The 24071-nt window shown below is 39.3% G+C and overlaps 1 protein-coding gene and 1 pseudogene across 2 annotated transcripts in view; one reads left to right on the top strand and one right to left on the bottom strand.

The window, feature by feature from the left end:
• Positions 1-406: 406 nt before the first annotated feature.
• PDSS2 (decaprenyl diphosphate synthase subunit 2) overlaps positions 407-24071 on the top strand; it is a gene marked incomplete at both ends in the record, with an annotated part of 286459 nt that continues 262794 nt past the window's right edge. The window contains one exon of the mRNA XM_080700610.1: positions 407-702. Coding sequence (XP_080556736.1) covers positions 407-702 — 296 coding nt within the window. The remainder of the gene's footprint in view (positions 703-24071) is intronic.
• LOC308266363 (cytochrome c oxidase subunit 6B1-like) overlaps positions 17650-24071 on the bottom strand; it is a 64138-nt pseudogene continuing 57716 nt past the window's right edge. Inside the window, exon 3 of the transcript in view lies at positions 17650-17955. The product of the transcript in view is annotated as a cytochrome c oxidase subunit 6B1-like (transcript). The remainder of the gene's footprint in view (positions 17956-24071) is intronic.

Below are 24071 nucleotides of genomic sequence, written 5' to 3'. Positions count from 1 at the left end.
CACAGCCCGCGGGCCCAGCCCGGGAGCGCCGGGGCTCGCACGCCCCCTCCGGCCTCGCACGGCTCGCCTCCGAAGCCCCGCCCCTTACGGCTGCGTCGTAACGCGGGGGCGTCCTTGGCCACCAGCCTTACGGCAGGCCGCGTTCCACGCCTCCAATATGGCGGCCCCCATATAGCGGGTGGCCGTGGGTTCTACCCCAGTTTGTCGGCGATCGCGCTCGTCTTGCGCTTCTCTCCCAGCTCGGGCTGCAGAGAGCAGCGAAGTTCGTTTCTGGTCGCGGACTCAGGAAGACGCCCTCGGAGAGTCGGGGTCGCCGCTTCCTTTTAGTTTCTTGAGTCCCTGGTTTGATTTCTGCACCACCTCCGGACATCCCCCACTAGGTCCCTGGTGGTCTCAGACTCGAACCATGAGCTTTCGGCACCTGTCGTTGCGCTTGCCCCGTTATCTCGGGGCCCTGGGTCCCCCACGTCGCTTGTGGTGGTGCCCGTCGCTCAACACCATCTCCTCGGTGGTCCCCTGGCGTGGCCAGTCCTCCAGGTCCCCAGCCCACTGGAACCAGGTGGTGTCAGAAGCGGAGAAGATCGTGGGCTATCCCACGTCCTTCATGAGCCTCCGCTGCCTGCTGAGCGACGAGCTCAGTAACATCGCAATGCAGGTGCGGAAGCTGGTGGGGACTCAGCACCCTCTGCTTACCACTGCCAGGTGAGCGATCCCCTCTCCCACTGACCCACCCGCACCCACTCAAGCCCTTTTTCTTGGCCACCACACCTAACCTATCTTGCCCAGACCGACTCCTGTCCAGTCTTTTTATCCCTCCCATCCCTCAGCCTTTCTAGAAACTCCTTGTTGCCCCTCCTGTCCACTTAACATTCTTTCTCCACTTCTTCCTCAACTGAGTAGATGAATGGTTTTCTTTAGAGAAACACATGTATATTTCTCAGAATCTTGCTTTCTTAACTTTTTGCTGCTGCTGAAGATGTTTCAGTAATTTGTGGAGACATCGAACAAGGGTTTAGGTTTATCGAGTCACTTTCTAGATATGGCCTTTTAAACATGGGATAAATTAAATTTCGGTTCCTCTCTATTCAAGGGGTTACCCCCCAGAAAGAGTAGGAAAGGAGAGTTAGGTTGGAAGTAGACAGGTCTTCCCAATGAATGTCCAGGCTTTAAGTTAGAGTGTATTTAGTGAGTAGTCATTATCCTTTGGGGATTTTTATCACTCATGCTGGCCTATTGCTGTGAAACCTGCCATTAGGATTTTTAACCTGCCCTCTCCCCCACTGGGCAGTGATGGCGCACACCATTTTATTTCATTACATCTGTAATCCCAATCCTTGGGAGGCTGAGATAGGAGGATTGCAGTTGCCAGCCTCAGCAATTTAGTGAGATCATGTTTCAAATAAAAAAAATAAAGAAGGGGTTAGGGGCATAGCTTGGGGGTAAAATGCTGCTGGGCTCAATCCGCAGTACTCCCTCTAGACAAAACACCTTTTTTCCACTTAAAAAACAACCCACACTTTTGGGGTGGTGGTGGCTGGGAATCAGACCCAGGGCCTCCAGCATACTACATAAGTGCTTGACCACTGAGCTACATCCCTAGCCCAACAACTCATATCTTTTGATTTGCAATTTCAAACATACAGAAAAGCTGCAAGAATAAAAATAGTACAAAGAACAGATTTGTTTACCCATTAATCAGATTTGCATACTATATGTATATATACATACACTTACACTATTCATGTGGATATATACATACATTTATTTAATTTTTAATCATTTGAAAATAGATTGCATATATTATCCTTTTTTTTTTTTTTTACCCCTGAGTACTTATGTATTACTAAGCATAGAGGTATTACGTACATGACTATAGAACAGTTATCAATGTAGGTACATTTAATTTATAAAATACTTTTCTTTGATCTGCTGTTTATATTCCTATTTTGTTAACTGATGTAATAATGTCCTTTAACATTGTTTGCTCTCCAGTGCAAGAATGAGACAATTGTATTTAGTTGCTGTATCTCTAGTATTTTTCAATCAGGAATACTTACATGGCTTTTTATGACTAGAGCAGGGTTTTCATCTGGTGCAGTTTTGCCCCTCAGGAGACATTTGTCTATCTCTAGAGATGTTTTCTGGTTATCACAAACCAGAGCAGGTTAAGGCTGGGGGTGCCAACCTAGAATGGCCAGGATAGCCTACAAGAAAACATTAGTTGTCCCAAAATGTCAGTAGAGTCAAGGTATAGAAATCCAGGACAAAAATGGTCTTTTTTAGTCGGGTATGGTGGCACACGTTTGTAATCCCAGTATTCGGGAGGCTGAGACCAGAGGATCGGGGTTCGCAGACAGCCTCAGCTACTTAGTGAGGCCCTCTGCAACTTTATTTTGAAACCAGTGAGACCTGGTTTCAAAATAAAGAATAAAAAATAGGGCAGGGGCTGTAGCTTGGAGGTCGAATGCTCCTGGGCTCCACCCCCAGTCCTGCAAAAAAAAAAAAAAAGTATTTTTTTTAAATTAAACTTTTATTTTAAGCTAAATATAGGTTCAGGAGCAGGAGGAAGAAATAATATAGAGATCTAGTATGTCCTTTTAGTTAGTTTCTCCCAAGTGGTAACATTTACTGAAACTATTGTGTAATGATACAAGCAGGATATTGACATTGATACATTGTATAGAACATTTTCATTATAAGAACTCTCATGTTGCCCTTCTTAGCCACACTTACTTCCTTTTGCCTATCCCCTTGCTTAGTTTTTATGAGAAATATCTGACATTTTCTTACTGTAAAGGTTACCCAGAGCTGGGCATAGTGGCACATGCTTGTAATCCCAGCATTTGGGAGGCTGAGACAGGAAGATCGCAGTTCGTGGCCAGCCTCAGCTACTTAGTGAGGCCCTTTGCAGTTTAATGAGACCCTGTTTCAAAATAAAGGATAAAAAAACAGGGCTGGGGGTTGCTTGGAGGTAGAATGCCTCTGGGTTCTATCCCCAGTACAGATAAAAAAAAAGAAAGAAAAGTTACCCAGAGATTCTAGGTGATACACACTCACAACACACAGATGTATGTATGTGTGTATGTATGTATGTATGTATATATATACATACACACACACACACATATATATATATATGTATATATTTTGTTGTTGTTTGTTTAAATGCTTCCTTAAGAACTATAACTTTGCCAATCCTATCAGTTAAAGCTATCTTTGTAGTTCCCAGTCCATCTCCTTGACGTCTACCATACTGATTTTATTTTGTTAATTTTTTAAATCACATAGGTGTTTCCCTGAAAGTCAGTATGATTAATTGTGCTCGTTTTCTTTGAAATTTAAAAACATTATAATTTATTGATATATTTTCTTGTGACTTTAAAATTCATTATTGTTTCTGAGATTCATTCATGTTCTATATTTAACTGTATTTCATTAATTTTTCACTGGTTTATGAAATTCTATTGGGTGGATATTCTACAGTCTTTTTTTTTATCAGCATTTGGTCTTTTTTTGTTGTAGTGAAAAATGTTACTGTGAATATGTTTGTATGTCTCTTGGTGTTCTGGATATGTATGTGTTTATCTTTAAGAAATAATATCAAAGGTTCTGCAAAGTGGTTGTGCCAGTTATAGTCATAAGCAATATCTGAATTCAGATTATTACCTCATGTTCTCATGACACTAGCTTTTTAGGTTTCTTAATTTTTGCTAATCAAGAAGGTGGTTTTGTGTGTGTGGTGGGAGTCATAGTGTCAAAGACGACATTTATAGTAGTTTAATACATTATGAGTATTATAGTCCTTTTAATAAAGCATTGACATAAAATGGGCAGAGCCCAAACTAAGCTTACTAATGTATATTGTTTTGGAGAATTACAATTCATCTACTTAGTTGCCAAAGGATGAGATGAGGGTTTCTAGAAGAACCCATCTGATGGTATCAGAGACACCCCAGATGAAAATTTGTGAGACCAATGGCTCTGAAACTTACTTGATTGTAGCTTACCTTGCCTCGTGGTCCCATTGTCCAGGGAAAGAACTGAAGAGGAATGAAATAAATGGCAAATTGTAGCAAAATTGTTATGGTAGAAGAAAGAACAAATCTGTATGTAATTTTATTACATTTATTATGATATATTTGTGGGGTGTGTGTGTGTGTGTTACTGAAGATTGAACCCAGGGGCATTCTACCTCTGAATTTTACTCCAGCCCTATTTTAAAAAATTTTTTTTGTTTTGAAATAAGATCTTGCTAAATTAGTGGACTGGCCTCCAACCCATATCCTCTTGTCTCAGCCTCCCAAGTACTAGAATTATAGGTATATGCTGCACCACTCTGCCCATTTTTTTTTCTTTTTTTTTCTTTTTTTTTTTTTTTTGTAGTACTAGGGATGGAACCCAGGGCCATTCTATTTCTTAGTGATACCCCTAGCTCTATTTTGTTTTTGTGTGTGTGTGGTACTGGGGTTCCTGGAAGCCCTTCTACCTCCGGGCTATACTCCTAGACCTATTTTTTATATATTTTTTAAATTTGGAAACAGGGTCTCTTAAACCAGTGCTGCTGGCTTTGAACCTGCATGATTCTCCTGTCTCCGCCTCCCAAGTACGGGGATTACAAGTGTGCTCCAGCACACCTGGCTTTATTTTTAATTCTTTACTTTTGAAACGGGGTCTCAATAAGTTGCAAAGGGCCTCACTAAATAGCTGAGGCTGTCTTTGAACTGCAATCCTTCTGTCTTAGCCTCCCAGATGCTGGGATTATAAGCATATGACATCACGTCCAGCTCACTCTGCCCATCTTGTTGCAAATGATATAAACAGTCTAAACCCATAGGCAGTCAATGAACAAAGAATCTTCTGGGTAGGGGGATATACGTGTGTGTGTGTGTGTGTGTGTGTGTGTGTGTGTGTGTGTGTGTGTGAATATATATATATTTGGTACAGTTAAGACCAGAGGAAATTGGACTGACCAGTTCTTTTATAATTGTAAAATGACCCATTGCACATTTAGATTTTTCTGTTATTTGCTTAAATCAATATTGTAATCTCTTAGGCCCTTTATTAGTATATCTTCACTATATTGTTTAGGGCAAAATCATGAACTATTGATACAAAAACTTATATGACTCTCAAGGAATTATTCTAAGTGAAAAAGTTAATCTCATTCCTAAAAAATTAAAAATAGAATTACCATGTGATCTGGCAGTTTTACTTCTGGATATATATCCAAAAGAATTGAAGGCAGAGTCTCAGAGATATTTGTGTCCATGTTCATAGTAGCAAAGTTCACAGCAGTCCAAAGTTAGGAGCAATCCAAGTGCCTACTGATGACTGAATGAATGAACAAAATGTGTTATGTTCATAAGGTGGGACACTATTCAGCCTGAAAAGAGAAAGAAATTCTGGCACATGTTACAACATGGATGAATCTTAAGAATATGTTAAGTGAAAAAGCCATTCATTAAGAGACAAGTACTGAAGCTGGGCCTGGTGGCTCATGCTTGTAATCCCAGCATTTGGGAGGCTGAGACTAGAGGATTGTGGTTCATTGACAGCCTTAGCTACTTAGCGAGGCTCTTCGCAACTCTGAGACCCTGTTTCAAAAATAAAAAAGACTAAAAAATAGGGATGGGGGTGTAGCTCGGAGGTACAGTGCCTCTGGGTTCCATCCCCAGTAAAACCCCCCCCCCAAATAAGAATAAAAATAAAATGAGACAAGTACTGTATGGTTCCACTTATATTAGTAGTATCCTTAGTAGTCAAATTCAGAGAAACAGTGTAGAAAGTATCCACGGAGGGGAGGGAGGGGGAAATGGGAAGTTGTTTAATGGTTAGTCTTGGAGACTGCTTGTACAACAGTGTGAATATACTTAACACTATATCTCTGCATACACTTAAAAATGGTTAGGACAGAAATTTTTATATACGTGTATTATGCCACACTTTTTTTCTTTTTACTTTTTCTTTTTGTGGGATTGGGGATTTAACCCAGGGGCATTCTACCTCCAAGCTACACCCCTAGCCCTATTTTTTCTTCATTTCGAAACAGGGTCTTGCTAAGTTGCAAAGGGTCTCATTAAGTAGCTGAGGCTGGCTGTGAATCTGATCCTCTTGTCTTAGCCTCCTAAGTACTGGGATTACAAGTATGTGCCAGCATACCTGGCTACCACACTTAAAAAAAAATCAATCTCAGAATGTTACATAGTGTATGATTCCATTTATACAACATCTATATCATTTTAAAAATGTCAAAATTACAGAGATGGAGAACAGATTAGTGGTTTCTAGAGTCAGGGACTGTGTGCGGAGTCAGCAGGGGCATACATTTAGAGAGGTGCACTCTAGTGATGAGCGGCTTGGAATTTTGACGGTGGTTATGTGAATCTAAACAAGGGAAGAAGTGGCATAGTCCTATATACACTTGTATACATGAGTGAATGCAGATTTAAAAAATGTGGAGAACGGAGTAAGGTCTGTGTTTAACACTAATGTACCAATGTCAGTATTTTGCTTTTAGTATTATACTCTAGCCATTGGGTAAATCTGGTGAAGAATACATTGAAGCTGGGTGTGGTGGTGCACACTTATAATCCCAGCATTTGGGAGGCTGAACAGGAGGATCGCAGTTCGTGGCTAGCCTCAGCTACTTAGTGAGACCCTGTTTCAATATAAAGAATAAAAAATAGGGCTGGGTGTGTAGCTTGGAAGTAGAACATCCCTGGATTCCATCAGTACCACACACATACAAAAAAAGAATACATAGGACGTTAGCTATCTTTGCAATTTTCTGTTTTTCTGTGATTATTATTTGGAAAAGCTTAAAAAAATATATCACTTCAAATCAGTTCGGTTGAGGTTGAGGGGTGGGGAAGAAAGGAAGAAAAGAAAAAAGAAAAAAGGCCTGGGAGACCAGAGGCCTCTGTGTTCTAGTTTCATCTCTGTAGGTATATACCTGTGGGACCCCAGGCAAGTCATTTAATATCTCAGGGCTTTCGTTTCCTGAGCAATGCAGTTAGGAGTTTGTTTGACTTAGTGATTTCAAATGGGATTGCTGATTCTAGACTTGTTTAGAAATTAGTGTTGTGCCTGAATGTGGCAGACAAGGAAGCCCTTCTCAGTGCCAAACAGAGAATGAACAGATTAAATGCAATATAGTAATCAAGCCTATATCTTATTTCCACAATTTAAAAATCCTGAAAGCTTAGAAAACAGAATCTTTTTTCAGACCCATAAATCTGACCTGAGTTGATGTGAGACTATTTATAGTCTTAATTTATCCCAAGGAATGTGAATATTCATGCATTTTGCTATAGAAATATTAATGTGTTTGATTATAGGGTGCTGCCCCAGTTCCTGCTAGAGTGTTGGGTTAAATGCACTTTCCTAAAATCAGAAAAAAATTGAATTCTGAAAGATGTTTGGTTCAGAGGCTTTGGATGAGGCATTGTAGACCTGTCTAAGCTAGACAGTGTGGTCTATAGGATGGCCCAGGTATGCAACTTAGATTGTTGGTGTAGGAGGAGCTGAAAGCAGCCTCAGAGCATCAACCCCACTTGCTTCTAGTACAGCTTGGGCCCTGTGCTTTCATTACTGCCTCCCTAATTAAATGCAGTTATCCACTTTTAATATAAATATCTGTGTGAGAGAGAGTGTGTGTGTGTGTATAAACTATATGTGTGTATATGGAATATATGTGTTTTTATGTATATATATTTATCATTTAAATTTCTGTGTAAAGTATTAAAATTTAAGTGCTTTTAGCTTTTGTAAATTTGCTTCATATACTACCATCAATAACTTAAATGCTTTTAATATCATATGAGGATACTTAATTGTTTAAAAACAATGACCAATACTTTTCCATAATTGGAATTGGTTAAATTTTGGGGGTTGTTTAAACATAGCTGATTTCTTTGAATAAAGTGGCTTTATTTATATTCATGGATGATACTTGATAAATTTTGCTTTTGGGGTTAAATTTTTGTTTAAATACTCTGCTTTCACCTTCAAAACTGCTCTCTACTTCAGATTTAGGTACATGGGATTAGTTTAATACACAGTTATGGGAAACAATTTGTGACATTTAGTTTCTGCTCTTATGGGGCATTGGTTCCTTGGTAGAGACTTCTTATTCCTGAGTTTGCTACAGTCATTGGGCTATCTAAAAAAACAAACAAACAAACAAACAAAAAAACAAACAAAACCTTATTAGTCTTTTCTACGTGGTAAATTCTTTAGAGCTCTTTGAATATATTATTAGAAATTTAATTTTAGTCTCTTCTGTGTTTATGAAAGACCCTTTTTAGATTGAGTTCTGTAATTACTGACTGAAAACCTATATTACTTATAAAGAACTTTTTCTTGGATGACTAGGAGAAAATTATAAATTTTAATTCATTCCACAAATATTTGAGGTGCTCTGGGCATGGGATGTACAAACAAGAATAAGACACAGTTGCTGTTGCCCAGGAATTCATGAGAGACAGTATAGTGAGCATGAACCCTGGAATCAAAGTTTGGGTTCCCACCCTGGCTCTGCTGTTACAAGCTATGTGATTTCAGACAGTTTACTTAAACTCTCTGTGCTCTTATTTTCCTCTTCTATAAAATAAGGATCTTCTGTAAAATAAGTACCTACATCACAGAGTTTAATGAAGATTAAATGAGTTACTATAAAGTGCTGAGAACAAGAGTACCTAGCACATAGCAAATGGTAGCAATTATCATTAGTAAAAATTTGTTCTCATAGGGATACCTTCACAGAGTCAGAAATGAACAAAACCAAAAGCTGGTTTCTTGAAAAAAAAAATAAACAAGATAGATAAACCACTAGCCAGTCTAACCAAAAGAAAGAGAGAATCAACCCAAATTACGAAAATTAAGAGATGAAAAAGGTGTTACTATCACCGACAGTGCGGAAATCCAGAGGATTATCAGAAACTTCTTTCTAAAACTATATTTCTACACAATGGAAAACCTAGAAAAAATTGACAAAATTCTAGACACATACAACCTTCCTAAATTGAATCCAGAAGGTATACAGAAAATTTAAACCGATCAATAAAGTAGTGCTCTGTGTGTGTGTGTGTGTGTGTGTGTGTGTGTGTGTGTGTGAGAGAGAGAGAGAGAGAGAGAGAGAGAGAGAGAGAGAGAGAACGAATGAACAATATGTGTTGAGACAGAGAGGGAGGAAAAGAAGTCTCCAGTGAAACCAAAGACTTCCAAAAGAAAGTAAGACAAAAGAATTGCTTGACAAATTCTAGGGATGTTTGTAGTTTGGTCTAGGTGAGCATAGGATGGGATGAGGCAGAAGGATAGATTGAAAATGTCTGCTTCTGCCATGCAAGAGTAACTGATGGTAGGCCTGCCCTTCCACTGTAAACAGACAGAAGACTGGGCAAAATATATGAAACAACTGTGCTTCATTTTTACTGCCAAAGAGTATTGCATTGCATGGATGTGAGCAATTTACCTATCCCATTTAAATGAACATTTAGCTTATTTCTAGCATTTGGCTACTGTGAATAAAGCTTCTGTGCACAAAATAAAGTTGATTAAAAGGATGAAAAAAGCCTGGTGTGGTTGCATAAAACTGTAGTCCTACTCCTTGGGAGGCTGAAACAGGAGGATTACAAGGCTTGAGGCCAGCCTCAGCAATTTAGCAAGGTCCTCAGCAACTTAGTAAGACTGTTTAAGAAAAAAATAGGGCTAGGGGCATACTTTGGGGTAGAACACCCCTTGGTACAATCTCCAGTAACACACACACACACACACACACACACACACACACACACACACGCTTGTAATCCTAGCATTTGGGAGGCTGAGACAGGAGGATCGTGGTTTGTGGACAGCCTCAGCTACTATTTAGTAAGGCCCTTTGCAACCCAGTGAGACCCTTTTTCAAAATAAAGAATAAAAAATAGGGCTGGGAATGTAGCTCAGAGGTAGAATGCCCCTGGGTTCCATTCCCAGTAAAACACACACACACACACACACACACACACACACACACAATTTAAAAAAACAGGAGTTGACAAGTTGGCATTGGCACCAGATTTTGTTAGGAAAATCTACTTCTGAGTTCAGTGGAGACTATATAAAGGTCCTGAGCAGATGTGTCGTTTTGAAAGGTGACTTTGGCAGCTGTGGATGTTGTGAAGTGCACAAAAGAAAAACTGGGGCAGGAAAACGCGGCCGAAGACTGCTGTGTTTACTCATTCCTTCTTTCAGCAGCTGGTTAAGTGTGTCCCCTACTGGCCAGATACTGTGCTTATTCCTGGGGGAGCCAAAGAACACCAGGCACTGAGCCACAAGCCTCCTCACCAGGATTTATATTTAAGTAAGGGACATAGACATTCAAAACAGCACATGCAGTAAGATGCTGTATGTATGTGAGGATAAAAGTGATCCCAAGTAAATGAAGTGTTCCAAGTCAAATGAAGACACAGAGATAGACTGGTTCGTGGGACAGGGGCTAAAGAATCAAGGAGTCTCAGTGAAACCACTTGAATATTGAGGAATATGTTTTCTCTAATGTGCTCAAACTAGGGGGTATTGGGGATTACGGGGGGACTCTAGATAATGGAGGGGAAACCTCAGCAAAGCTAGAAAGGAAGGGTAGGAGAGGAAGAAGGCTGAGGCTGATTAATGGAGGAGCTACATTCGAATACATGTGTAACTCTGAAGGCAGCATGGTCAGCCTGGCACTCATTGTTGGGAGGGGGAAGGGGGAAGTGGTGGGGGAGAGAACCAAGCACCTGGTGAATGTATGACATTTTCAATATGATCCATATTAAAAAAAAGAAAATTGAAATGTTTCTGGGGATGGAGGGATGAAGGATGATGAATTTAGGCAGTGGTGGTGGAGACAAGGTGGACAGAGTGGATTTAAGAAGCTCTCATGAAGTGGGGTTGACAGGGCTTGGTAATTTTGAGTGTAAGAACAGATTTGAGGTAAGCTGAGTAAGTGAGTATACTGATTCCAGAAACAGTATGTTTAAGATAAAAGGTATTAGGGAAAATGTTGTGGATTTGTTGAACCTGAAGTATCTGTGGCAAGTTCAGATGTCCAAAATGCACTCAGGAATGGGTTTGGTGCTCCTAAGGGAGGTAGACACTGCAGCTAGTGTTGGGAGTATTCAGTCCAGGAAAGACGGAAAGCTGGAATGGTTTATGAGCTCTCATGGAGAGGTTATAGAATTATATCTGCACTATTTATTTGCAAGTAAAGAAATTGATTTGGCTGGATTACTTAAGCAAGGAGGAGCTAGCCAGGCTTTAGGAAGAATGAAAACTAGGGGATTTTTTCTGGGAAGTCAGAAGCAGGAATTTTATAGACAGTCTCTCTACATGACAACATTGCTGTCAGGAAGTTCTGGCTCTGGCGGTCCTTCATCCTTGGTTGGCTCCTCAAATTTCAAATTCCTGCGAGAGAGGGTCTACTTGGCCTTTCTTTATCTTAAACGTAAAGCAGATGAGTTCCGTTACGGGTGACCAGTACACTTTGATTGCTACATGGGTCATGCCAGCCCTTTGACCGGCAGAGAGATAAACTATATTTCAGGATTGTCCAGATATCACAGAATAAGGAAAAGGAATTTCCCTAAAGGAAAAGTGAAGTGTTATGAGACAAAGGGGGACAGATTCTAGGCAGAACATCCCTTGTTTGAATTTACTGCACCCCCTGTTTCTCACCATATAGACAATTTAAAAGATGCCCCCAATTAAAATGATAAATAATTAGTCATTCCTACCACCTCTCCAAAAAGATAACTCATTATTAACTCTAGGGCCTCTGAGTGATGTCTGATCTTCTAATTTTATATTCTTTAACCTATGAGCTAAATGGTAAATTGATCTACTGCCATTATACTATCTGGGCAGAGGAAATAATAAGCAGAGGAAATACCACAAACTATTGACACATAATGTTGCTGGTTGCCTTTCTCAACTTTCATGTTCTCTTTCCACCTTGATGGAGAAACCTGAATTTATTCTTAGGCAGTGTTCCCAGCTGAGAGATTGCATCTCCTGGCCTCCTTTTCTGCTGGGTGTGGCTGTGTGATTAATTTCTGCACCCCCCACCCCCCCAGTGTTGGAAGTAAACAGAATTTCTAGGAAGTCTTCTCAAAGGGAAGGCTGAGCCCTTCTTTCACCCCGGTGCTTTGAGTATTGATGTGGTGGCTGGGTCTCTAGAAGCCATTTTTGAGGGCCATATTTTATAGATGGTAGACTAGAGGGTAGGAAAGAACATATCTTTGGAGAGTTTGCACACAGTTCTGTATAAATATTTCAGACTTATTTTACATGAGATAGAAATATACTTCTTACTGCTTAAACAAGTATTTTGAGTTTTATGTCACAATTAATAATACTGAATCCTAGCTACCATATACACCAAACGAAGGATTTGGATGATTGCTACAAATGGCCATGGCCTCAGCTGGCTGGGGTCCTTTGCTTGATGGGTTGATTCATACTTCCATCCTGAAGGGTGAACCCATTTCTAGCCTCACATAGTAGCCTTCCATTATACACTGTTATACAGGCACTGTGGAGTGTTTCCTGTATTCCATCAGTACCCATTCTGGTTCCCACTGTACACAGTAGCCACGGTATATTTTGCTAGCTGATATATCACTCTATTTAAGCTTTTTTTTTTTTCCTTTTTCTGTTATGATGAGCCAGGGGACACTCTCAGCTTCTATTGTTGCCTCCTGGTGGAAGTATTCTTTCCTTAGGCATAAAACCTTTGGTAGCTCTCAGTCTACTAAAGGAAACAAGGTTTTAAAGTATTTCATTAGCTGTATTTATGAAAAGTGCCATATGCAGTATCCAACTGGAAGAGTGTTGGTTAAGCTTATAAGCTGCATTCTGAAGCAGTAACTCAGCTACGTGACAACCCTGATCTAGATCCTTGTCCTTGTCTGCTGTGTGTCCTGCTTCTGGGAGATGAGGCGAGTACATGTTAATAACAAAGAAGCTCTTGAGAACATCATGTTATTGAAATATGTCAGATTCAAAAGTCAAGGGTTGTGTATTTTCTCTCGTAATATAGAAGTTAGAGAGAAAAAATGGAGAACAAAAATGGAAAACAGGTGAGTAACCCAGCACTTGGGAGTCTGAGACAGAGGATTGCAGGTTCGAGGCCAGCTTCAGCAACCCAGGGAGACATCATTTCAAAACAAGTAAAATAGGACTGGTGTGTAGCTCAGAGGTAGAATGCCCCTGGGTCCAATCTCCAGTAACACACACACACACACAAAGGCAGCAGGGATGGGCGGGGGCGGGGGGGATTAGAAGGAGACCAGTAGAGTAGAAGATTGGAATCAGGGGGAGGGAGGGGGGCGGGAGGTACTGAGGAATGAAACTGACCAAATTATGTTATGTGTATGTACAAATATATCACAATGAATTCCACTCTTATGTATAATTATAATGCAGCAATAAAAAAAAAGAAACTTGGTCACCAGCCAACTGTCTTACTTTTGTTGGGAAATGATTTTATTCATCTGAGATACTGTTGAGGGGGGTATCAGGTGTACACACAAGTGCACAGATTGTTGTGTTAGAAGCAGCATGACAGAGGAGTCACACCCAAGCACAGACTGTCTCCCCTGAAAAGGATAATTGCTAACCTTTCTAGGATGAGAGGGTCATTGGAGTCTGTTCCTTTGGAGGTTTATCAGAGGAGTGTACATTACAGGAACACTTAGCAGTGACACTGTTGGGTCGGCCTTGGAGGAAGCTCCTGTTGTTGGGCACATGTACAGCCACTCTTCCTGTCATCAGTACCACTCAGCCAAGTACTGAGTTGACCAGGCAAGAGAGATGACCCACAGCATCACAAAAGGCTCCCTGTACACCTGCTTATTCAGAGCCTTTTCTCATTAGCGGTAGTTGTGTGGTAATGAAGGACACAGATGGTTTCAGGTGCTGTCTCATTCCCCCAAGTTTTGCCACATAGCCCTTCTCTAAATTATCTTGTCTCTAACCATTCAAACATGTGCCTTCCCAATCATGATCATTCAGCCAGTCTATTACACATGCCAGAAATTGTCCTATAGATCTTAACCTCAGGCCACCTGTTTCTAAGTGTGTGATGATAATGTATAGCACAATATATATATGGAGAGGGAGAGAGAGAGAGAGAGAGAGAGAGAGAGAGAGAGAGAGAGTCTTAAGATCACCTCTGAATAGAGTTGTATAGCAAGAGTGCACTTATAGGGTTGAGGTCTTCTTGTAATTAGAGAAGCATTTCTCCCCCTTAAGCTTGCCACTCACAGGGTACTCATGAAACCATAGAACAGAATGAGGGCAAGGTGGTACATAGCAGAGAACACTCATAGGGACTGTCATTGATTTTATATATAACTTAATTGTGGCTTGAGATTACATTTAGGCCTGCTGGAATTCAGTATTAAATGCATCTAATAATAACTAATAATGAACAGCTAGATTACATGGTCACATAATGTTCTGTTCAGTTTTCACTAGAATCCATGACCAGCCAGGTTCTGTTTCTAAAGAAGAAATAATAACCAGGTGAGGTGACACACTCCTGTAATCCCAGTACTTGGGAAGCTGAAACAGAAGGATCACAGATTCAAGGCCAGCCTCAGCAATTTAGCAAGACTCTTAAAAAGAGCTAGGCTATAGGTTGGAGGTTGAAATTGACCCCTGGGGTCAATCTCCATTTAAAAAAAAAAAAAGGAAATAGTTAACTCAGTTGCTTGTTGAAATGGCCATGGTCTTTGTTTTATAACTTTAGGGGGAAGGCAAACTTCACTCCCTATACATAGCCCTCATAAGAATTAATGTTAGCATAAACCCACTATGAATGAATACTCATCAAGAAAGTTGGGTATTTCCCTTCTGCTTGCTCATGATTACCTGGGTAAATGGCCAGAAATCCATTTGGGAAAAAGACCTCCCAAAAGCTATATGGCTTCCCCTTCATTCAAAAAACTTCATTCAGGGGCCTTGGATTTAGGTGAAAGTTTTTAACTCTGGTGTCTTAGATGGGTTTACTAGACCTGGAGTTATTTGTATTGGATACTTAGAAGATCTTAAATGTCTTTTTGGATACTTAGTAGATCTTAGTAGTTACCTGTTGATTTGAATTCTTGAGTCTGATTAATCAAATATAGACAGATTTCTGTCTCTCCCAACAAAGCCCAAGATACCTAATATCCCATATCCACAATGTTGCCTATCTGAATGGCCTTGTCTACTTTGCTTCTGGGAGTTACTTGCTTCCATTGGGACCCAGACCTCCTCTGGGCTCCTCCTCATTGCTTCAGGGAGTCCATTCAGTAGCAATCCTTCCCACCTGAATCCTTAGCCCTAGAAACAAAGAGCCACTGAAATGATTAGCAATAATTGTGTTGTGCCTCTCAACAGTCTATTTCTGTTAAGAGTAATGGGAGAATCTTCACTCAATCAGGGGATAAAAGAGCAGTGTGTGGTATGGATAGTAGTTTCATACATTTGAACAGAGGAAGAGAGGAAGCATTCTCCCCATAGGCTTCCCCTGTTCCAAAGGACCTATACCAAGGCAGCCAGCACCGGTGTCACACTGGGAATGGCCATTTAATTTTGGTCAAGTATCATTTGTCATGGTAAATTAATGCCAAATTGAGTAAGCTTCATTTTCAACTTTATTTATTTTGGTTGTATAGGAACTATGGTCATTGTTTTTAGTTTTTATATTTGTACATATTTATAAACATTTTTATTGATGCATTGTAGTCATATATCTCGATGGGGTACAAGATGGTAGAGGCATACATGCATACATCACTCATGTAGCCCTTCCCAAATTCCCACCCCATTCCCTCTCCCCTCCCTTTTTCTCATGTTTTGCTTGGTGATTGACTTTGTTATGTTTGTGAATGTACATCATGTACATTAGGGAATTTCTCTCTCATCCCCACTCATCCCTCTTGGTTAGGTCGCTTTATTTGATCGCCTAAGACGTATAAACATTTTTATAAGAATCATTTAAAGCAATAGTGAGTAACTGAATTTTTCCCCTTTAAAATGTGTCCGTGTGTTTCTCAAGGTTGAGGAGTACTACGTTGTCTGCGTACTTAGTTCTGAGCACAGTTAATGAGGATAAGTTGATTGTAGGTTTCAAGCGCTGTAACAGTCTTTGTTGCTTAGATTCTGATGAAGTAGAATTCAGACTCATTTCTTAGCTTGCTCATTACTACAGTATTGCCAACTGCTTTTCATCAAGATGTGTTATATAATTTTCTTTATTCTGTAGGATTCAGGATTTTATTTTTCACAACCACCTTATATAACTGTCCTTACTTTATTGTTCTATAGGATTCACCATTTTCTCTTTTTCAAAAGCAATTTAGACACTCATTAGTTACAACAAAATAGTCATTTGTGCTTGTGTTCTGAAGAAGAGTTCAATGAATGTTTTTCCAAAAATAATTACCCTAGAGTAGGTTTTAAAAATGAGTACTACGTGTGAACCCTTCAGATAGCTGTTTATGATTTGACACTTACCGGAAGTCCTAGGTACAGATCTATGTAGTTTTGGGCAGCTGGATTTGCTTTGCTTCCTATGACTCACCAAGGGTTCTTCATAGCCTTTCATTTTTCCCCCTATTTTTGTGTACTTAATTTTAACAATATTTAAAAATAGCTTTAAAAATTACTGTTCTCTCGGAATCTCCTTGGAATGCTATTTTATTTGCTTCAAAGATTTTTTTTTTTTTTTAGCAAGCTGCATCGGTTTTATTCTAGTATTATGAACCTAGATGTAGGTCTCATGAATATTATACATTAAAATTTAGCAATAATATTTGGATTTTTTCAAACATGGATAATTTGCATGAACATACTCTTGATAGTGTTTAATAATTATAGAGATTTTTTGAGAGGTAATTCCTATGTGTTAAATTGTTAAATATCACCAAATAGCTGGGCATGGTGGCGCACACTTGTAATCCCAGCATTCGGGAGCCTGAGACTGGAGGATCACGGTTCGCGGACAGCCTCAGCTACTTAGTGAGGTCCTCTGCAACTCAGTGAGACCCAGTTTCAAAATAAAGAATAAAAAATAGGGCAGGGGTTGTAGCTCAGAGATCGAATGCCCCTGGGTTCCATCTCCAGACTCGCAATATATATATATATATATATATATCACCAAATAAATGAAATTTACTTTCTTCTTAGAACAAAAATGCTGTCATGAAGTGGGGCATGGTGGCATACTCCTGTAATCCCAGAACTTGAGAGACTGAGACAAAAGGATTGCAGGTTTTGGCCAGTCTCAGCAACTCAGTGAGGCCCCCAACAACCTAGAGAGACCCTCTTTCAAAATATAAAATAAAATTGGACTGGGGATATTGCTCAGAGGTAGAACACCCCTAGGTTCATTCCCCAGTACCCTTCCTCCAACACAATAATATACACAAAAAGGCTATTATCCATCTTCTACTCTGTTGACATTTTAATTTAACTCTAGGCTATTTTTCTATTAGGTTTTTTTTCTTTTTACTTTTCCAATGATTTTTAAGTTATTAGTCAAGTCTTGATTCAGGATCCAAGGGTAAGGACCACCATGTATCAAGGGCCTCCTTTTGTTACCTTGGGAGAAGAGCAGAGGAGAGGTGGAGTAGAGGCGGTTCAGATCTTCCCAGGAAATGTACTTTCTGCCTGATGGTCATCCCACATTGTGACCCAGGATAAGGAGCAGAGGGATTTGCACACAGAGACATCACCCTGCCATGGCCGTTGCTCTCTCACAGCAGTGGAAGTGCATTAGCTCTGCCTGCAGTTCCTGGTCTCATTTTGGTTGGGAAAGTGGCTATTGAAAGGGGCAGTCTTGAAGTTCTTGATTTTGGCTTTGATGTCGTCTCTCAAGGTGCTGATTCCTAAAGGTTCACCTGAAGGAGGTCCTGAAGCAGCACTCAGCTCAATGTGACCCTTTGCCTAGGCTGTTCTTTTCATGCTATTGTATGTGAAAACTTATACTATAGAATATACAAAGCTTTTACTAAAAGCACTTTATATGGTTTTGTTATTTTAAAATATTATTCATTTTTTATATACTTTTTATTTGGTGGTAACCATGATTAAACATAGGCATGACAAAGCTTGGCACAGTGGCACAGGCCTGTAATCCCAGTACTTGGGAGGCTGAGAATTGCAGGTTCAAGGACAATCTCAGCAAGTAGTGAGATTCTCATCAACCTATTGAGTCTTTGTTTTAAAATAAAAAAACAAATAGGGATGGGGGTGTAGCTTGGAGATAGAATGTTCCTGGGTGGGAACAACGCCTACTGGTGTCAGAAGTGGCTGATACCTCTAGACTGGGCATGTGTTCTCCCATCACCACTGGAGGTGCCTTGGTTACAGCTGCCTACTTCATGGATAACTGGCCAACCTGACTTCTGTACTCTGGACCTCTAATTTACTCTAATATAAGTGTTTCCAAGACTAAACTTTTTTTTTTTTCCAGTACTGGGAATTGTACCCAGGGGCATTCATCTGAGCTGTACCCTCAGCCCAATTTTTTATACTTTAAGTTGAAACAAGGAAGGTCTCAGTAAGTTGCAGAAGGCTTCACTAAGTAGCTGAGGCTGGCCATGAACCTGTGATCCTCCTGTCTCAGCTTCCCAAATGCTGGGATTACAAGCAAGTGCCACCATGCCCAGCTAAGACTGAACTTTTGAGAGAGGTGATTTTTCTCTTTTTATTCCTGTTGCCCAGTGGATACATGACACAGAAAGCCTTTAGTATATATTCACCCAACTCACACTTCAACACACTGAATTGAAATGAATAGAATAAAACCTTCCTAACTAGAAGTTCTTGCCCTTTTCCTGAACTTTGCCTTAGTCATTACTTTAATTAGCTCATGGTGTTCATCTTATGTATTATGCTTCATAGGCTGAAACTAGAAACCAGCATTTCTAGGAGACAAAGCAAGAGAAAATGCACATAAATTATAGCAGGGTTAATTAAAATTAGGTGACTAAGCTTTTTCTAGCTGTAACAGTTATTAGGAGTAGATTACCACATGATGCCATTGCTTCTTTAGTTTTGAAATCTTATATGCAATCAGTATACACCTTAAAGATGGAGGGAGGGTAAACGTAAAATTCCTTTATGATTGTGCAGTGTACAAATGACTAATCAGAATACTTCAAAAATTTTGAGGATATCTAATATATAGTATGAAGTGGTATTTGTTTTAAGATATTGTGGATTTAGAATTTGAGAACAATTTGAATCAGCAGGTGTACAGCTTCTTCAAAACATACAGAGTTTGTCATCCCAAAATTTGTCCCTTTATCAGAAACAGCCATCTCTTGGTAATGCTTTATACTGTTGGCAAATTCATTACAAATACAGAAAGCAACTCCTGTTTCATATGATTGTGATTTGTAAGAATAATTCAGATGTCAGCTATCTACAAATCTATTTTTAAGTAACAGTCCTATCTAATTTCTTATATTTCGGCATTTTGCATGAGTGTTATAAGTTTAAGTTTTGGGACCTCCAAGTAGAAATATGAGAAAGGGCTCATTTATGATGGAATGGCAAACACTAGTGATAGGAAAGGTTCTCATTTTGCATTCTGCCCTCCTGTTCCCACTGCTTAACCAAAAATCAAAACATAGCATCTGGAGTTATTTAAGCAGTATAACTGTTCTTAAAAGAATGGATCTGTAATCATAAAGCACTTTCTTGCACTGAAAAAAAATGCTTTAGATAGATAGGATTCATACAATTAGTAAAAGTCTCTTTGAATTCACAAAGGCTTTCTCAAATCAGGAGTCCATTAGCTCACAAGTGTCATTTAGAAAGATAGCTAATTTCTTGTCAGGTGATAGTTGTTTTATTTTAAAAGACATATGCCAAAGGTATGAATTTCATTTTATTCTCTTTTCTTTTCACATGTTTAAACAAGTTTTGCTGTAGGGAAACAAAGAGAAAGCAATGCTGTTCAAAAGCCCTTATCTTTAATTCTCTCCCTTGTGTGGCTTTGTTCTTTCAAAACAGAGGATAAGTAGGAAGACTAATAACTAAGCATTAGAAACAACATTGGTATCCATTAAGGAGTGAAATTTAAAGCTACACCTGTGTTGCAATGAGTCAGTAATACAGATCAGCAAATAAGCTTTCAGGGACTCTCATCTAGACACGGATAACCAAGCTAAAGAGGAACAGATTGCCCGTATGCCTTCTTTCTTCCTTATTATCAGAACTAAAGTGACACTACTTTTTTCAAGATCACATTTATTATCTTGTCATTGTATTCATTTTATCTCTTATACATTTTCCTGTTCAGTTTCCTTTTACTATAAATGGAGAGTATACTTGTCACTGTACTGTCAATAAATAAATTATTAAATGGCTATACAAAGCTATAGTAATTAAAACAGCATAGTATTGGCATAAAAGTGGACACATAGACCAATGGAACTGAATAGAGACTTAGAAGTTAACCCATACATCTATAGCCAGCTGATCTTCCACAAAGGTGCTAAGAAGATGCATTGGAAAGAGGACAGTCCTTTAAATAAATGTTGATGGGATTTAAAAAAAAAATGAAATTAACTCCTTACCTTTCATCCTGAATAAGAGTCAACTTGAGATAGATCAAAGACTGGGAAATTAGACCAGAGACTTTGAAGTTACTAGAGGAAGGCATAGGGCCAACATTCCAACATATAGGCACAGGTAGAAACTGCCTCAGTAAGACCCCCAAAGCTCAGGAAATTAAAACAAGAATTAACAAATGGAATGGCATTAAACTAAAAAGCTTCTGCTCATTAAAGGAAACCATCAAGAGAAAGCCTACAGTTGGGCGTGGTGGCACACACTTGTAATCCCAACATTCTGGAGGCTGAGATTGGATGATTGTGGTTTGCCAACAGCCTTAGCTACTTAGTGAGGCCCCGTTTCAAAATAAAGAATAAAAAATAGGGCAGGAGGTGTGGCTCAGAGTTGAATGCCTCTGGGTTCCATCTCTAGACCCACAAAAAAAGAGAGAGAGAGAGAGAGAGAGAGCCTACAGAATGGGAAAAGAGCTTTGCCAGCTATCCCCTGATAGAGGATTAATATCTAGAATACACAAAGTACTTAAAAGACTCAACACACAAAAAAAATAAAAATAAAAAAACCCAATCAGTAAATAAGCAAATGAACTAAAGAAACACTCTACAAAAGAAGATACAAATGGCCACTAGATACATGAAAAAATGTTCAACATCATTAGCAGCCAGGAAGATGCAAATCAAAACTACATTGAGATTCCATCTAACCCCATTCAGAATGACAGTCATCAGGAAGTCAAACAACAATAAATGCTGATGAGGATGTGGGGAAACAGGAATTCTTTTACATTGTTGGTGGGATTGCAAATTAATTAGTACAGCCACTATGGAGATCAGTGTGGAAATTCCTCAGAAAATTAGTAATGGATTCACCAAATGATCCAGCTATACCACCCCTGGGTATCTTTCCAAAGGGGTTGAAATCAGAATATTATAGCAATTTATGTATATATCCATGTTTATAGCAGTAAGATTCACAATAGCCAAATTATGGAACCAACCTAGGTGCCCAGCAACAGATGAACGGATTACCAAATTATGGGGTGTACACACGAGGGAAGTCTACTCAGTAATCAAGAAGAATAAAATTATGTCATTTTCAGGAAAATGTTTGGACCTGGGGAACATTATTTTAAATGAGATTATCCATTCACAAAAAGTGAAGAGTCATATTTTTTCCCCATATTCAGAAGATAGGAAATAATTGGGATACCAGAGGGACGTTGGATAATGGAAGAGAAACCTCCGTGGAGCCAGGGAGGTGGTCTAAAGGAGGAGAGGGAGAATCAATGTAAGAATAACTTCAATTGACATTGTATACATACGTGGAAATACCAGAATACCTGTGTCCGTCTCAAAATCCTGTATAGGGAAGGGGGGATCGGGAGGGAACCGGGAAGGCCCACCAAGTGCTGTGTGCATGTTTGTCACTGTCACTGAACTGCATTATGATGCAGTGCTATAGTGCACCAATAAGAGTATTAAAATAAATGTTGGTGGGAAAATTGGATGTCCATATGCAAAAGAATGAAATTTTTCCCTGTCTTATCAAACATAAAAAAATCAACTCAAAATGGATTAGAGACCTAATGTAAGTAAGGTTTGAGATTGTGAAGCTGGTAGAAGAAAACATTAGAAATACTTCAGGACATTGGAATGAGCAAGCATTTTTTATGGACAAAACCCCCAAAGTACAAGAAACAAAAGCAAAACTAGGCAAATGGAATTTCATTAAACTTAGAAGCTTCTGTACATCAAAGAAAATAACAGGATGAAGGGACACCCTTCAGAATGAAGAGTGGGAGAGTATATTTGTGAGATATACATCTGAAAAGGAGTTAATAAACAGAATAAAAGGGACTAAACAATGTAATAGAAATAAATTTATTTATTTATTTGTTTATTTATTTATTTATTTATGGTACTGGGGTGGAACCCAAGGGCTTTTCTACCTCTGGGCTATACTCCCAGACCTATTTTATACTTTATTTGGAAACAGGGTCTCACTAAGTTGCAGAGAGCCTTACTAAGGAGCCGAGGCTGGCTTTGAACCTGTGTGGTCCTCCTGTCTCAGCCTCCCAAGTGCTGGGATTACAAGCATGTGGCTGAAATACCCCAATTTAAAAATAGCAAGAGATACAGACATTTTCCTAAGGAAGACATATAAATGGGGAACATTAAAATAAATGTTCAACATCACTAATCACCTGGGGAATGCAACTCAAGTTACAAGAGAGCACCTCATTCCAGTTAGAGTGACCATTTTCAAAAAGGCAAAAATATAGCAAGTGCTGGTGAGCATGTGGAGAAAGGGAACACTTGGACACTGCTGGTGGAAATACGAATTAGAGCTGTTGCGAAAACTGGAGTGGATGTCCCTCAAAAATTGGAAGTAGAACAATTAAATGATCCAGCAATCCCACTACTAGATATATATCCAAAGTAAATGAGATCAGTCCGTCAAAAGGACATCTCAGTGTCAAAGAGACACTGCAGCACTATTTGTAATTCCCAAGAGATGAAAACAGCCTAAATGTCCATCAACTGATGAATAGATTTTTTAAAAAATGTGGTATACATACACAGCATACTGTTCAGCCACAAAAAAGTAAAATTCTGTCCACAACATAAGTAGAACTGGAGGTTAGTATGTTAAATTGAATAAACCAGGCATAGGAAGACAAGTACCACATAATCTGTGGAGTCTAGAAAGTTGATATCATAGAAGTTGAGAGTAGAATGGCTGGGGAGAGTAGCATGGAAGGAGAAATGGGGAAAGATTGGCCACTGGGTGCTAAGTTATTGTTAGGTAGGAGAAAGAAGTTCTGGGTTTCTAGAGGACTATAGATATGTAAATAAAAAAAAAAAGAACTTTGAATGTTTCCACCATAAAAGAAATGATAAGTATTTGAGGAGATAAGCTTATTCTGATTTTAACATTATAGTGTACATTTGTATCAAAACATCACATAGTACCCCATAAATATGTACAATTTTTATGTATCAGCAAAAGGCTGGCATCTTTCCAGCTTGCCTGTGTGTGGGAGTGACTCTGGCTGAGGCTAGGAGAAGGTGACAGTACTTTGTTGGAGTGAGCTTCTGAACATCCAATTTAGCAGCGGGTGGGAGGGAGAATTTTTTATGGGATAGGAAGTGGTTCTAATTAAACAAAGACTTAACATCATTTTAAATCGTTTTGTAGAATATTTTCCTTTCATGCGATCAGTGCAAGGCTATTTGCAGAGTGTTTAAGATGACATTGCCCTGCTTGAAAGCAGAGGAGTAAATGGGTAAGTTCTCAAGGACCCTCTGTTGTTGTTTTCATTTTCTCCACTGTTGTCAGGGACTTGGGTTTAGGTTTCTACAGCAACCAGTCTGGACTACATAATACCAATGCTCAGTGTGCATGTGTTGTTAACTCTCATGCCTTATATACTACATGTGGCAGAGTTACAGTTGCTATGGAGACCAGTCTTTGGACAC

The sequence above is a fragment of the Muscardinus avellanarius genome (genome assembly GCF_963383645.1).
Source record: "Muscardinus avellanarius genome assembly, chromosome: 8".
NCBI lineage: Eukaryota > Metazoa > Chordata > Mammalia > Rodentia > Gliridae > Muscardinus > Muscardinus avellanarius.
This window is presented reverse-complemented; position numbering and strand designations above follow the sequence as displayed.